Raw genomic sequence first — 16,042 nt, 5'->3', positions numbered from 1 at the left:
TTTCTCTGTGTTGCATACATTCATTTTTATTGTACGTTTGTGTGTTCGCATGCACACCGTCAAAAAAAAGAGACGATTTTTGGCATCAGCAACATTATAGTGCGCATATGAAGGGAAAATGTGCATAGTTGACCAAAACGTATCGCTCTGATACACTAATAAAGTATAAAAGAGCAACAGATTCTCCTAAACATCTGAAGGAATAAGTGCAATTTAAAGCAGTCCTTTAGACATCATGTGCAGACGTAACATAGAAAGTACACTTAAGTAAAAGTGCACTTTTTGAGTTATTACTGTAAATTAATACAAAAATAAAAAGATTTATGAACACTGCAGCAGCGTCACATTAAGTAAATCAGTTTTCTTTGACCTTGGTGTATGGTAGCTGACTGCAGACTCCTGCTCACTATGATGAAGCTCTTTGGTCAGCTTACACACTATATTCCACCCGTGTCCACCGTGCCCTCTTGAAATCCACCGTTAATCCGTGAACTTGCGGTTGGGATTGGCACCAAACAACTCCACTCTGATTTCAGGCATCATCTGTCAGGTGTAACATCAGGACACAAATAATTACACGCAAGAAACTAAAAGGGAAAACCTGGATAAACAACTAAAGTCAATTAGTGGGGAAACACCACGAACAGATGCTTCAGTATTTACTTTTTTACTTTAATGGACATGAAGGGAAGTTAACTAATAACATATATCATGTTTAAGTTCCTAAAGGACAAACACACATGTTATATTTTGCCAAAAGATGTTTGTCTTTGCTTTGTGCAAACATGAGGTTTATTAAATAAGATAATAATTGTCTAAATCAGTTCTCACTCCTGACTCTCCTACTGTGAGGGAATCAGGCTCAGTGGAAGAGGGCTGTGCTGCCCTCCACAGACAAAAGGTAGAAACTACATTTAGAGAGTAATAATAGGTGTGTGTGTGTGTGTGTGTGTGTGTGTGTGTGTGTGTGTGTGTGTGTGTGTGTGTACAGATTGGGATTGAGATATATTAATAAAGTTACCTGTTGTGCTATAAGTTCAAGCCTGTTCTCCAAAGTGTTGGAAACCTTGATCTTCCCGTTATCGTTATATACTTCAACTCCTCCGCAGCTGTTAAAACAAAGAGTACAGAGAGAGAAAAACTCATCTTAGATATGTTTTAACCCTAAAGACTATGAGTTGGTGGAAATACATTCAGTTATCTTACATCTCTGATGGAAGAAAGCGTTCCTGGTCGATTCTGACGACTATGTTGCTCTTAACGGCTTCTTTGTAAATAGGGATGTTCTTATTGACGGCAGCCTGTCAAGCAATAAAACAAACACTTGTAATCACAACGCTACCAACTATCACAAATGCAACAAAAGGATGCAGAGGCCGATGTCTGTGCTTTTCAACAACCACAACATAGTCAGCTCAACCTCACCTGAACCGTTTCTACATCCTGCTGTCGGCAGCGAATGGTGACTTTAGGCTCCAGCAGTTGATAGAATCCCTAAAAGTAAAAAAAAGCACAAACTCAGACAACATGAAGAAACCAACAAACCGATCCTGTACCTTCCCATGGGAGCCGTTGGAGGTTTTACCTGAAGCACCAGGCCCTCCAATAGAGTAGAGTAACTATCAGGGTCCTTGGCAATCTCTGCAAGTCTCTGACGAGCCTCATTTATCAAATCCTGACGCAGGAGCACAGGTAGAAAACTTTTAAATTACTTTAAAGTTATAAAGATGTTGCTCATAAACACTAGGATTCAGATACTGTGGAATCTGGCACATTCATATAATACAGAATACAGACAGTTATGTGTTACAAGTTAAGGTTACTTTTTATGATCAAACAGAACTGTAGGAATTTAATTATCTGCTAAATAGGACAAAAACAAAAGCACTTAAGCACTTAATTAGGAATAATATACGCTGTACGTTTCCTTCAACATACTGAGTGCAAACATGAGGAAGTGGTGCGTCAGTTGTGCAACATCGGTGGATATTGCGTAAAACACGAGCATTGATTTCTAACCGTGATCATGTCGTCACGGGCCATCAGCACCTTCAGCCTCGCTTGGTTCATCAGGTTGGACATCTGGCTGAGATTAAATGAAAAAAGAAGTAAAAAATAATCTGCAGGCATGAACATGTAAGGCAACGCGACCAGTTCAGTGATTTTAAGACTCATCCACCACCACGACTGGATTTTACAGGCCAAACACGGTGATGTCAGGGAATTATTTATTTACAATCAACTGTAACCATTCGTAGAAAAGGTAACCATTCATAACGGAGGGGACGAGGAGATAGCAAAGAAGAAAAACAGGAACAACTGGATGTATTGTCAATAAAAAAGTCTAGCAAAGTGTGTCTTCATTCAGTAAAACTTCAGGTTCTCGCCTGAACCAGCAAATAAAGCACTCACATTTTCTTGTGTTGTTCAATCTGCTTCTCCTTCTTCTCATAGTACTCCATGATTTTCACCCTCTGGGTCTGCACCAGACGACCCTTCTCGATGTTGAACTCTTCCTCCGCCTGTGAACACGTGTGTGTGACAAAGCCTGTTTGTTTTTGGTCACGGCAGGAAAATAAAAAAATCACAAGACGGACTTCAATTACCTTCGCGTCGATTTCCTCCACCTTCTCCCCGGCCTCTTGTTGAATGAAGCCCATCATGTGCTTGATCTGACACACGCAAAAAACACGTTTAAATTCAGAAATCTCACATTTTTATTATTATTTTTTTTAGGAAAGACACATCCTTACCCCTAAAAGCTTAACCAAACTATAAGACAGTGAACTTTAGCTATGACGTATAAGTTTGTTTCAACTACGTGTGATAAAGTAACAGCAATAATCTGTCAAATGACGCCAAACTAAATAAAACAACCTAAGCAGGCGTAGAAACTACCTAGAAAGTTTATGTTCAAGCAGCTAACGGTAACATACAGCTGTAACTTTAGGTTGTAGCCCATTAGCTAGCATTACCGTTTGTTATGTTCAGCTACTTAGATGTAGTTTGACTTAATAATTCAGAGTTTAACATTGTCTACTTTACCTGTTTCTGTACGTCGGCATCGGTGAGCGCCATGTCTGCTGTTAAATGTGTATTATTTATTGGTGTACTATTTAAAGGAAAGTCTTCCGCCCACACGCAAAATCCAGGCAGAAGTTAGCGGTAGTAAGTAGAAAAAAAAAATACTTTTCCTCGTCTTGTCACGGTGACGTCGAGCTGGCGACACGAGACGCAACACAACATCCGGTTGTAATTTCCAAAATAAAACAGGATTCAAAAGGTCAAGTCCTTGAAAATATGTACGGTATGTTTGTAAAATAATGTATTTAACTGTGTGTAAGTGGGTACGGGTGAATAACATTATAGTTTTATTTTGAAGCACCGTAAGGCCTACGGACGTCACAAAAGTCCGCGCTCAACTGACATCCTCTGCGTGCGGTTGCAAGGATACACCGGGGAAACACGATTAACGGTCCATCCAACACAACGCATTGACTTGAACGGTAGCGGTATGTTATCCCGTCATCAAAAAAAAAAAAAAGTTTGACCACCAACGATTTTATTTTGAAAGTCGCCACCGGGATGTTGGTGCTGCGTCCTCGCTAGCTTGTTTAGCTTCCAGAGCACACGCTGTACTAGCGGTGCTACTGCTTCCAGTGGTGTCGGCTCTCTACAGCTACTGCTGCAGGGGTCTCCGTCGTATATTTCCCTTCAGTCTGTCGTTCTCCAACACCGGGTTGCCTTTGGACACGGACGGTAAGAATTCGACTCCAATTTAGCTGTAATTTCAATTGCTAGAATCAAAGTTTTGTGTCTACGACATGGTACTTAAAATAAACCAAAATACGCGTAACGTTAAGCTAGCTATAGCTTGCATGTGTCCTGAGGTGTTCCGGGGAAAACGACTAAAAACCGGGCTTTCCCCAGCCAAGCAGACAGTTATGTAAAGTTAGTTATCCAACGAGCTTTATATTAACACGGGATTAATTGAGTGTTAGCATATATCGTGGTCTTTTATCCACGTTGGAAAAAACCACAATAGCATTCATTCATATTGTAATTACTATACTCCTTTATAATATTTCTCTCTGAATATACTTTGGTATTATAACGTAGTCGGGTTGGGAACTCCATTAGACGGCAAACAAAGGTTTTATTTTGATAGTTCAAGCCGGAAGTTTTTCTATTTTTTATTAGTCCAACTTGATCTCACTTTTGGTGTGCATGGTGTCGCCTCATGCGTGGAGGACGTGAGCTGATCTTGATCTCCATTAAGCTCTTATTGAAGGACTTTTCACGCCCCTCCGTCCACATGTGAGTTCAACTGTGTCACAGTGAGGCCAAGAACAGGACGTACCCTTTTTTTTTTTTTAGGTAGTTTATTAGCACCCATGCGGTCCCAGAGGCACCAACAATTACTCATTAGTTTTAAAACCCCCATCACCTGTTTGCCAGATGGGAAAGTGACCACGTCCAGCTGGCACAATGGCCATGTGCTGTCAGGGTGCATTAATATTTAGCATCCACCTAACAGCTGTTTAACAGGATATTTGATGACGTGAATCCCCCCTATTTGCCAGAATTGTCTGTCCTGCTGAAATCATGTTTATACCATTAACAAGTAATATTTCCTCCTCTGGCTCTGATCTTTCCTCAGGCGCGACGTCCATTGTTTGACTGTTTGAACATATGTGCCTGAGAGTCTGACACACCTCTGTTCAATGGCTACCTCAGGCCCCGCCTCTTCTGCCTCCATCACTGCCACTGTGCCTGAGGGTTTCCACTATGAAACCAAGTACATTGTGCTCAACTATCTGGGAATGCTGCCTGTTAGCAGATCGCAGGCAAGCACCACGGCTCAAGGTGAGAAGAAAGACTTTAGATCAGTGGACACATTTCATTTTTTTCTCACGTGGTTTAGCGTTACCTGAGTGCAGAAAGTGAAATGTCCCAGAGAGAGTGCAACTACTGTCGAGGACACCCTGGTTTAGGGCTCTCTGCTGTCTCTTCAGTGTGCGACGCATATCTTAGGACAGACTTCACACTTGTGCCTCCACACAGCACATAAATAGAGTTGTGTGCACATGCACTCATGGCCGTTAAAAAAAAAAAAGAGAGAGAAAATATTCAGGGTGTGCAGGCAGGTTGCCACCTGTTTTCTAGCCTAATTTAGCCGTCTCGGGCATTGGCACAGAAACGTCTCCAGAGACTGTTAAGCACAAATATTTAAATATGAAAGTTATGAAGAAGCCGGTGGTTGTAAACAAATACATTCTTATCCCGGTCCAGAGTGTCTGAAGTCTGGTCTGCCTTTTACAGAGGCTTATATTGCAGCGTTGCACCATGACCTCGGGCCTGCAGCAGTTTTTCATCTTGTTCCTTATGCACCTAGCATACAAAAAACACAGCAGAGTGTTTATGACCTATTTGCCAAATATAGATATGTCACATTTTTAATTATTTTATAAATCTATGTGTGTGTATGTGCTGTTCTTACTGTGTCAGGGTGAAGCCACGGTCACAGCATGTCAGTGGGGAAGTAAATCTTATTGATTACGGGGAGAGAATCTTCTCATTTGGAAGGGGGAAGGCAGTTTTGCAGGAGGGCGTGTGTCAAAAACTGCTAGAAAAACAGAACTGAGAGATGGTTAAAACAAAGAAAGAGAGTCCTCTCTGTATTTCCTGTAGCGTTTTATTGTTTGCATGCTTGGAATGGGCGGAGAAAGGGCAGATGAGTGGCTGATCCCTGCTTTCCGCTTGACCCGGTCCAATTTCTGACAGCCTGTCATGTGTAATCACTGTAGGATAACTCACACGCCAATGAACCAAAGCAAAAAAGTTGGCCGGTTAGCTGTCTGGCTGAATGCTGAAACAGCACAAAGCCCAGGAAAAACCAACAGCGGGTCCTCAGGGCGTTCGTTTATGAGCTGCAGGGACACGGACAGAATAAAAACAGGCTTCACTTAGTCCTCTTCCTTCCTGTTTTTTTTTAGAAAAATAAAATAAATGCACGTGATGAGAGAGAGCAGCATTCTCAATGTGTTCTTGTTTGAGTTCAGCAACATCATGCTTCGGAGGAGTTAATGAGTGAGACTGTTTGGTGTTAGCCGTGAACATTTCCCTCCAGGAAAGTTGGTGTTTATGTGTTTACAGCTGGCTTCTTTGGGTGTTTATCAGGTTTAATTGACTGCACCAGATGTCGCACAGAAACGACATTGTGATTTTCTCTGTCGTATTTGTGATGCGGGGAGAGAGAATCTGCTCTCCGTCAATTAGCAGCAGCATTCAGGCAGAGAGAAAGTGACCGTTGTTATCTCTTTCAGGAGGAGGCCAGAACGAGAGCGAGAGGAGCGCAATGATACGATTCCACGAGGAAGAGCTGAGACAACTGGACGATGAGATCGCTGCCTGTGAGTGGAGACATACACACACAGACACACACACACAGACACACACACACACACACAGACACACAACACACACCTGTTCCAGGGGCCATCCTCTGTTTTTAGTTACAATATACGGGTATATATATGTGTGTATATGAACCACAATTTTACTTTAAAGCACAGTGAATTCTCTGACCTTTATTTTGTGTCAGAAAAGGATTCCAGAGGTCAATATTTGTCAATGTATAACATGAAATGTCTGCAGTGAAAGAGAACTTTGCTTCCCTCACGTGTACCGAGGAAGCGGGGGGGCTTTTTTTGAATGGCCAATGGTTTGAAGGTCAAATTTACTCGGAGAGAATCCCTTCTCTCTCTGACAGCCAGACTTCTGGACTTACCACTAGAGCTTCGACAGACGGTCCGGGACCCAAAAATACACCTTAACATGAATACAACCTATATTAAGCAAATATAAATCTTCCTGTTTGTTTAATATTATATTGAGAAATTGTGAGAAATCCCAAAATAGAATTAAATTATGAATCACAACTTTTCAGAACACAATTTTATAGGATATGTGGGGGGGGCCTTGGGGGTCCTTGGCCTGAACGTTGCACTAGGTCACGATGTGTGATGAGTTTTCTTCTCTGCCTGAGATCCGGTTCTCTGCTCTGTGTGTCTGCAGCCTTTTCCACGAGCGGCTTCGAGCGGCACACGTCGCTGGTGTTTAATCCGACCGTGCCAGAGATCTCCGTGGAAGACTGCCTCGCCGCGATGGGGGACCGGGTGGCCGTAGAGCTCGACACACACCTGGCAGCAGCTGTTCACACACTCCTCGCAGGGTCAGTTTGCAAACTCTCTGCCTTTCATGGCGAGGCGACCGCTGCATTTCTGCTTACGAATTAGTTAATCCAAGACTTGGATTTCACAGTGAAACGGGATCGTGCAGCAACTACACTCGTCCACATCGATTGCATTGTTCGTCACTCTGCTGTTTTCAAACCATTCATACAGAGTGAGATAAATGTGTGAGCGCTACAATCTCAAAGGAATGACAAAGTCAATGTTGATAAACTGCTGCTCGGTTAATTTCTCGGAGTGAACTCTTGACCTTAAACGGTTTATTGCATGACATTAATTTCAAAGGTTAGCATTTGATTCAGAATGTATTAAGATTGAATGCTATAATGTTTCCACTTTAATTTATTGATGTAAGAACACACACACACACACACACAGCGCTGTGCGGAGGTATCTACTCGCCACGGCCTCGTTTCCCCCCCTGGATTGAGACGTCGCACAGATGACCAAACTAGTGTAGATTTAATGAATCTAGGAGCGTTGAACATGAGCAAGGCATCCACAGTTGCTCTGTGGCCAACAGATAAGAGAGAGATAGAACTGTGGTTGAACTGGGCAAGGTCAACTGCTGCAAAGAAGAAAAAAAATCATGCTCGGAAAACTACCTCAGAGTAAAAAGCACCTTTTTATGCTCCATTGATATCACATGCAAAAGGGGAAGAAAACAAAATGTAACAGAAATGATATACAACGGAATATGCTGTGAGTTCAAGAGAAGCAATAAGCTATGGACAACATTTAAACTTCAAAACGTCATAAGTTAGAAGGCATATGTAGTCTTAATTAATGTGACGTTAATGTGGGATACTGCGGGTTTCCTAAATGGTGATGTGTAGTTTATGTGTTTTCAGGCCTCTGGACTACCAGAGATTCAGAGACGCAACACAGGATCTCTCAATGCACATACAGGGAGGCTGGAGCCAGGTGAGTCAGCCGTGAGCTCTGATATCTGTTCCCTCGGAAACACTATAAAAGCACTTTCTCCCTCCTCAACGTCTACCTGTACTCCTCTCTCCCAGGTGCTTGTACCTCTGGTGCTGCTCCAGGCTTTACAAAGGGAGGGCCAGTCTCTGTCCACTCTGTTGCATCTGGGCGTTCGCTTCCTAGAGGAGGAGGAAGCCGGCTACATCATCCAGCAAGGCGGATGGGTGAGTCCTTAAGCAAACGATGGGAAACCAGTAGACGCTTACCTATATCTGTATATGTTATGCTTTTATCTGTCACCTGGAAGTGACAATGGTTTTTTAGTGTTGGAGTAGAAACGCTTGCAGCATGCTTAAATGTCAAGTAGATGAGATTTACAGAACTTAAACTAGCCAGATGAGGGCGTCGGTGAGCTACCTGTACAGATGTTTCATCCCCCCAGGGTCCCTGTTCTGTTCTTTTTGTGCTCCACAACAACCACATTACCGAACACGTGATTTTAAAATGTGCATCATACTGTAATCAGTATGCATGAGAATAAATCCTCACCAGATAATCTACATATATAAGCCTACAACTTCAAGGTTAAGCTGGCTGTGTCTCTGTGTTTTACTTCTTTTTTTTTTGCATTATAATACCTACAAACCCAGCAGCCGGGAGTCATTTACAACTTAAACATCCATCTGTATGAAGGGATGGCAGGAATAGTAGTTCTCAAATGTTGAGACAATCGGAACACTCGTGTCGCAGACGGAACGAGGTCACGCAGAGGAAGGGTCACATGACTCGACGCCTTAGCTCCGGTCGCCATTGCCTCAGTGTCATGATGCTCTGCTCGGGGGGGTTTCCGTGCGATGTAACGTAAACATAAATGGGCCCGGTTCCAAACAGAGCGACACTCTTGCTCCGCGGTTATGTCACAACGGATGAACGGATGATAAGCCGGGGCGGGATCAAGAATGGAGGGATGGGGAGGAAGAGAGATTGCCATGACGAGACTGGCGATGGGAGGGGGGAGGGAGGAGGGAGGAGGGGCGAGAGAAAGAGGGTGGGCACGGTGAGCCAGTGAGACCGAAGTGAAACCTCCATTGGTTTGACAGCTGCCTGCATGCACGCTTTCTTTCTACATCCGCTCCATCACTAGGACGGGCTGTTGTTTATGCCGTTGACGCGCGGTGTTCAGGACATTCACACCGAGGTAGGATGGTTTCCTTGTTCCTCGCTCATTGGTCTGGATGGATGTGAGTTTGAGAGTGTTTACGCTGAGAAAGAGTGACCGCAAACTGCTGGCGGCCGCTGTTGTTTCCAGTTATCATTGATGAGTGGTAGCAAGTTAATACCGTTCAGATTTTTATAAATGTTTTATTATCGTACAATAATCTCAGTCCATAAAATGTGAATGTGCAGAGCAAAAAAATATGTTAATTTCTCTTCAACGAGGGGCATCAAGTACTTTTACATTAGTGACGAGAAGCTGAAGTTTGCTTAATCGTATTTATCGCATTTATGTTTGAATCCGTTCCCGCATTTAAAAACAAAAGAACAGACGTAAATGCACAGATTATTTACCAGTCACTTTCCAGTGAAGTCGTTCCATTCGGGGGCCTCTCCAGATGCCTTTGTTAGTTACGTGAGATTACAATAAGGATTATTATGACCCTAATGCGATGTACACTTCATTTGGCAGGAACAAAAAAGCAGCAGCCCCCAAACAGGGCACAGCCAGGGGCGGGGGAGGAGGAGGAGGAGGAGGACATGATGGGGGGGAGATGGGCAAAAGAAAATGGCCTACATGGTGAAATAATGGAGATATGCTAGGAGCTCTGAACGGGAGAGTAGAAAAAAAGTTGGTTGTGGTCGAGGGCCTGTAGAGTAACTGACCTCTGTGGGTTGTCCGTGTTGGTTTGTCTGCAGCCTGTCTCGAAAACTGCTGGACAAGAACTGAGTGTGCACACCAGCCATTTCATATTACCGTCCTCGTCAGTGTGATGTGATGTGACTCCTGGTGTTTTTAAGTGGCGCGCTGACGATTGCACCTGACCTCTTAGCGAAGGGATAATGGAGTCATACATTATTTTACTGCAGTATATTTGACTGTAAATTGATAGTCTAAGCAGCCTATCTTAAAGGGCAATAAAACAACTCGTACAGGTTTTACATCGTCAATAGCTGCCGCCGCTGCTGCTGCCTAGGAGCGGTGATGTCGCAGTGATGGTAATTTAAGGACCAGGTGCTGTAAGGGTTTCCGGCCTGGGCCTTGTCAGGGCACATCACACTCTGCACAGTGTAACGGTTCTCCCCCCCATTGTTATGTAAGCGCCCTCTCGCCAGCTCCAGGGTAATATAACTGCATCACTGTACCACAGCATCCACATACGGCTGGACTAGGGAGTAGCGTGTCTGCGCAGGCTGTAGAAGCCTCCAAAATGACTCATAATCCTCTAAAAACATCATCACCAGGGGCTTGACCGGCCCACATGCAGCTCGCTAAATAACTTGCACAGCAGCAGCAGCATCACCACGCTGGCTGTCTGCCACGGTTTAAACAGGGCACACATCCATCCATCCATCCTCCGTCCTCCCGTCTGTCCTCATGATGACGAGCCAGAAATCAATATTTAGTGATGCAAGTTGTGCAGCTGCACAGACTGTTGCATCAAAGAGGCAAAGCTATCTAAGCTATATATATATATATATATATATATATATATATATAAAGCTAACTATTTTAGCCCAAAGATGCCAGGTTCCATGAACTCATTAATTCCCCAAGTTGTTTTGGCCTCTGAAAATAATCATGAAATCTAAATTAATACTACTAATGTATTTGCTTTTACATTGTTGAGTCAAAATTAAAAAATAGTGTTTGCATCACTTTTAGTTGGGGATGAAACGGTGAGACTGGTTGTGCAGGAGATACTGTAATTACCGGAAGTATTTAAAACGATATGTGTGTTAGCGGTGATGAAATTTCCTCCTTTTGATGAGGTCATTCATTTTGCATGCGTCTCTATGTGAAAAGAGCACCGGCCACCATTTGCATTCTGGGTGATGACCGTGTCTTGCAGGAACGGTGATGACATAATCCTTTCTAAATGTCACGGGTGGTATTACGTGAAAATAATCCCAAAATGTGAAAGTCACCGGTTTGCATCATCATTCAGAAGACCCGTTTGTTTTGTATTTCACATCTGCGGTTTGGATTTAAAGTAGCATGTGGCATGGTGTAGCGGTGTAGCAGGTACTTGTTATTGTCACACATATGTGGCAGCCGTTTTCTTCTGCCCAGTGTTTTTAGAGGTATTTTAAGCTTGAAAGGTTCTTTGGGGTAGCGGCTCCTCGGCCCTCTGATGACGAGGATGCCAGTCTAGTGAAGCAAGCGTTAAAGCAGGGACAGGTAGCAGGAATGTGGACTTGTTTGAGATAGTTTGTTTGCCTTAGGGTGAGGGTGGAGCGCGGCGAAACGCCTCTCAGCAGATCAGTTAGAAGATCGGCTTGTTTCCCAGCTTCAGCTTCAACGTGGAGCACTGAAGAAAAACAAATATAAGGACACATTCAGGTGTGTAACTTTTAAATTATTGATGGAGATTTAAAAGTGATTTGCACTCATTTGTGTTTATTCATATACTTTGACAATTACTGCATTAAAAATGTGTGTAAGAAATGGTCTACAGTTGGCGTTTGTGCTGTACCCGTCGGGACACCCAGTCGGTATTCTTTATTGATATCATAATTTTCACTGCGCCACTCGGTCTAATCTCCTTTTTGGGGTTTACTGTCAGTTTAGATCACTGAGAAGCACTTAAATCTGTAAATGCAGCAGAAGGACTGACGGTTATTGCTGTCAGCAACGTTTCGCCGTCCAGCTGATGGCGAGTCCGTAACCTGAGGGCGCTCACACATGCAAATCAGCTTATGGTGGAAAGCGACTGTTGGATAATGATGGAACGCTGTTAGATTTAATCTCTTTTCCTGCCTCCCTTGAATGCACCGACCATCACATCCACTTCTGAGGAAAATAACAGGCGTAGCTTGACCGTGTCATTTAGAAATGATATTTACATAGGTCAGTAGGTTTACATACATGGCCGTCGGGGACATTTTATCATGACTCAGTGGAAGTTGGTCTCTGCTGTCGGAAGCTGTCTGTCTGCTGAACCTCACACAGACCGACACCTCTGTGGCCGCTGTCTGTTTGAATCTGGTGCGTTCAGGTCACACCTCTGTGACATTCATGTAGGATGTAACTTCAAAAGAGTCGGGCTTGGTTTGTTATCTGTAAACCCAGATCAGTGTTAAACATGAGCATGTTGAAACTGTATTTGTGGTTATTTGTCAGCATGATTAGTTAGTCAGTTAGGATTCAGCCTCATAAAGCTGCTAGCGTGGCTCTTAGGCCTCTGTGTCGTAGCTAGCATTAAGTATGATACAAGCTACTGAAGAGAAAAGGTTTGGTGATATTTTTTTGTTTAAACCTGGACTCAGAGGGCTGGTGTGTGTGGGCAGTCGGATTCTGCTGCTGGACAACGTGAGAGGAAGACATTCACAATCCAAGCTGAGCAAACTGCCGTCCACAACATCTCATTAACCGCTTTATTCACCCGGCGCCCTCCAGACGGTCGGCGCGTCACTGTGCGTCGTGTCCCTTTGTGCACATTGAACACTCGCTGGCCTGTTTCTCTGAAAGCCACATACTGTAAATTCTGCATCACATGACCGCACACTCAACAAAAACGAAAGATATGGCTGCTAGTCATTGTCTCTTGTGTGTGAAATGCGTATGTGGAAAAACTAGCTGTTGACCTTTTTAAATATTTTGAGGTCAAATGTGTATTTAGTTCAGCAGACGTCTATTGTTTGATTGATTTTAAACATGGGCTTCATCACGCTAACCTTTTGTGTCAGCCGCTCAAACCCACATGATCATATGACACGCGAGTTGTATAATAGGAGAGCTTTGCAGATGGCTCCAGATCTGTTGTTGATTAATAGCTTTACACCACTAGGTGGCAGTGCAGGCCTGACTTCAGGTGTAAAGCAGTGAAGCTCAAACTATAACTTCCACTCCAACTCGTTATCTATCATAATTTCCCCAAACTCTAATTTAGATAATGTTCCCAAAGGGCAAACCCATTCTACAAAATAATATATTGACCGTTTCTACCTCTCTCTGTCTACCACAGGGTGAAATATTCAGCCTCGAGCCCGAGGAGGAGCGAGGCGTAACGATCGCCGAGGACAGCAACGACATTTACATCCTCTCAGGGGACCCGCATCCTGACCAGCTCAGCCCCCCCTCCTCGCTGCTCGGCACTGGGGACAACAACAGCAGCGAGCAGAGCTCCTGGCAGACGGAAAGCTTACCCGCGTCTCTGGTGGGCCACGAGTCTTGGGCACAGGTCGGCGCAATGGACCCCGAAGACATCAAGAGCCTGGACAGCAACGAGGGCGCGGCTCTGGCCGAGGAGCGCAGCGAAAACAACTCCTCAAACTCGGACATTGTCCACGTGGAGCGCGAAGACGCCGAGATGCTGGACGAAGGCGGCGAAGGAGGGGCGATCGACGACAGCATGATGAGCGTTTTAGGCACCGAGAGTGACATGGCCGAGCTCAGGGAAGAATTTAGGGACCAGACTCCACCTATTCCAGTGTCGGCCGAGGCAGACTCCACAGCCCCGGCCTCCCTGCTTTCATTAGAGGAGCCCGTTGTCACGGTGACACCTGCAAGCTTGTCAGCAGAGCCTTCTTTCATCTCCATAGAACCAGAGCTGCCTCCCCTGGTCCCCGAAGCTGCTGTTCCTCCTCCCTCTGAGCCAGAACCCGCAGCACCGTTATCTGTTCCTGCAGTAGAACCAGAGCCTGAGCCAGAACCCGCTGCTGACACCGACCCAGTGCCTGCTGAGGTGGCTCCCCCATATCTAGCCAAGGAAATCCCGGCAGAGCCTGAAGCCACCTCAGAACCCGCTCCCGAACCTGAACGGGCTCCGGAGCCCATCATAGTGCCTCCCCAGCCAGAGGAGCCAGAACCAGAGACTTTGGCAGAGCTGGAGGCCCCACTGGCTGCACCCCTCGTCACAGAGGCTGTAGAATCTCCAGCAGAGGAGCCCCCGGTGCAGCCGGAGCCAGAATCCGAGCTCCCGGCGCTGCTTTATGGAGGGGCCGCACTGGTGGTCCTCGCTGCTGTAATGGCTTACGGTGTCCTAAGCTACAGGAGGAAGTAGAACATCTTTCTCAGGGGAGGAGAATGTAAATTACAAGATGTTAAGGTAGAAATAAATGTATTAGTACACACATGGTGGAAATCTTATTACAAATTGGATGTTGGGTTTATTAAATGAGGCTGATTTTTATCTTGAAGGTTAAAAATGATGTGAAAAACGCTCCCCAGGAAGGTGGCCGCTCCACCTTTTACAGGCGCCAAATACAGAATTGGGACAACTATGCACTCTGCCGTTCTCCTTTTCAGCTGTTCTTCTTTTCTCCATTGGAAAGTTTGTGGGCTTTTATCCTTCTTCTGCTACTTTTGGTTTTTGTTGCATCTGTGACTCACTGTTGGACTTGTTTTGTACCATTGGAATCTGTGTCTACATGGGAAAAAACGCTCCCTCAGCAAAAATTACTGTACTGTGCACTGTTTCTGTGAGACTTATAGCTTTCGCTCTTTCTATGCAGAAAAGTGGCATTTATTTATATCCCCCCCATCTTACTGTGATGAGTGACTCTGGTACTTTCTCTCATTAACAAACCAAATATATGATATTTACAAACAATTTCCATTTGATTTTATGTCAGTTTTGAAACTACTTCTGACACAGAACAGGAGTATTGAATCAGTATCCCCTCTTATTTAGCACAAGGGATTTATATCGCACACGATGCAGCATATTTTAACTTGTTTTTGTGAAAAATTGTAAATCAGGCTCGCGTATAAATTTGAATGAAGATCCAAAAAAGTAAATACAGCAATTAACGGGGAATTAAATCATGCTTGATTTTTGATTGTATTTATATAGTATGAAGTTCCACACAGTACTACAGTACATGTTTTTATGTAAATGGGTTTCATGATTGAAATGAGTGGACTTCCTCAATCGAAAACCACATTTTCTGTCCCTTTCCCCTCGACTTTCTTCCTGCAGGGCGTCTTCAGTCCTCAGTGAACTTTATATCACTGTGCCACTGCGTATGACGTCATCGGACTCATGCCACAACTTTCCCGTGACGTGCATCTGTTCTAGTGACCGTTTGTGCAGTTAGGTTTTCAACTTCCATCCCCTCCCAGAGTACAGTATGAGGTGTTGAGGGGCAAACATGGGTTATTCAGCGACAATCACAACTGCATCAGAAGAATGTTGCTATAAATGTTTGTTTTTCCAAGTAACATTCATTCTGATGTTTTTAATGACTATTACTAAGCTAATGAAATCTCTGCTGTTTGTAGTGAGCCAATATTCAGTCCAGGAGTTCTTAAACAGAAACGCAACCATTCTAGAGTAGTGTCTCCTCCCTACATTCAATGTAGACGACTTAGTTACGCTGCCCTTTGAGAACTCATGTCATTGAGTTAGTCATCATTAACACATGATGATCAAAAGGTAACGAGCTATGTTTTGTCCTCGCTGCTGCCTCGCCACTTAGATATTTTCTCTTTGAGAAGTTGGGGGTTATTGTGGTAAGATTTACCACTGTGCAAATGCAGAAATGGCTGTTGAAATACCATCTTTGATACAGAAAGATTGTTTCCATGTATGTCAGTCAGTGTTACATAGTGATACTCACGGACCGCCTGCTTTCAAAGGGAAACTGTTAAAAGTACAGAGCAGGATGGATGTCTAAAAGGTCCCAAACATGACACTTTGTATTTT

The 16,042-nt window shown here is 44.1% G+C and overlaps 2 protein-coding genes across 3 annotated transcripts; one reads left to right on the top strand and one right to left on the bottom strand.

Annotated features, from left to right (window-relative positions):
• Positions 1 to 16: 16 nt before the first annotated feature.
• atp6v1e1a (ATPase H+ transporting V1 subunit E1a) lies at positions 17 to 3,201 on the bottom strand. The gene is made up of 9 exons (XM_084018242.1): positions 3,046 to 3,201; positions 2,607 to 2,672; positions 2,413 to 2,522; positions 2,020 to 2,086; positions 1,586 to 1,675; positions 1,426 to 1,494; positions 1,207 to 1,301; positions 1,022 to 1,109; positions 17 to 543 (listed from the first exon to the last, which is right to left on the bottom strand). The coding sequence occupies exons 1-9, from the start codon at positions 3,076 to 3,078 to the stop codon at positions 481 to 483; spliced, it is 681 nt and encodes a 226-aa protein (XP_083874368.1). The 5' UTR covers positions 3,079 to 3,201; the 3' UTR covers positions 17 to 480.
• A 405-nt stretch (positions 3,202 to 3,606) lies between these two features.
• On the top strand, positions 3,607 to 15,574 carry bcl2l13 (BCL2 like 13). 2 transcript variants are annotated; one of them, XM_084018238.1, is made up of 7 exons: positions 3,607 to 3,759; positions 4,661 to 4,866; positions 6,330 to 6,413; positions 7,078 to 7,234; positions 8,105 to 8,177; positions 8,273 to 8,401; positions 13,361 to 15,574. In XM_084018238.1, the coding sequence occupies exons 2-7, from the start codon at positions 4,725 to 4,727 to the stop codon at positions 14,396 to 14,398; spliced, it is 1,623 nt and encodes a 540-aa protein (XP_083874364.1). In that variant the 5' UTR covers positions 3,607 to 3,759; positions 4,661 to 4,724; the 3' UTR covers positions 14,399 to 15,574. The 2 variants fall into 2 exon arrangements, with proteins under 2 accessions (XP_083874364.1, XP_083874363.1); XM_084018237.1 differs by having other exon boundaries at positions 6,327 to 6,413.
• The last annotated feature ends 468 nt before the right edge of the window (positions 15,575 to 16,042 follow it).

The sequence above is a fragment of the Eutrigla gurnardus genome (genome assembly GCF_963514095.1).
Source record: "Eutrigla gurnardus genome assembly, chromosome: 9".
Lineage (NCBI taxonomy): Eukaryota > Metazoa > Chordata > Actinopteri > Perciformes > Triglidae > Eutrigla > Eutrigla gurnardus.
Note: the sequence above shows the minus strand (reverse complement) of the source record. Positions and strands in the feature narration are given on the sequence as shown.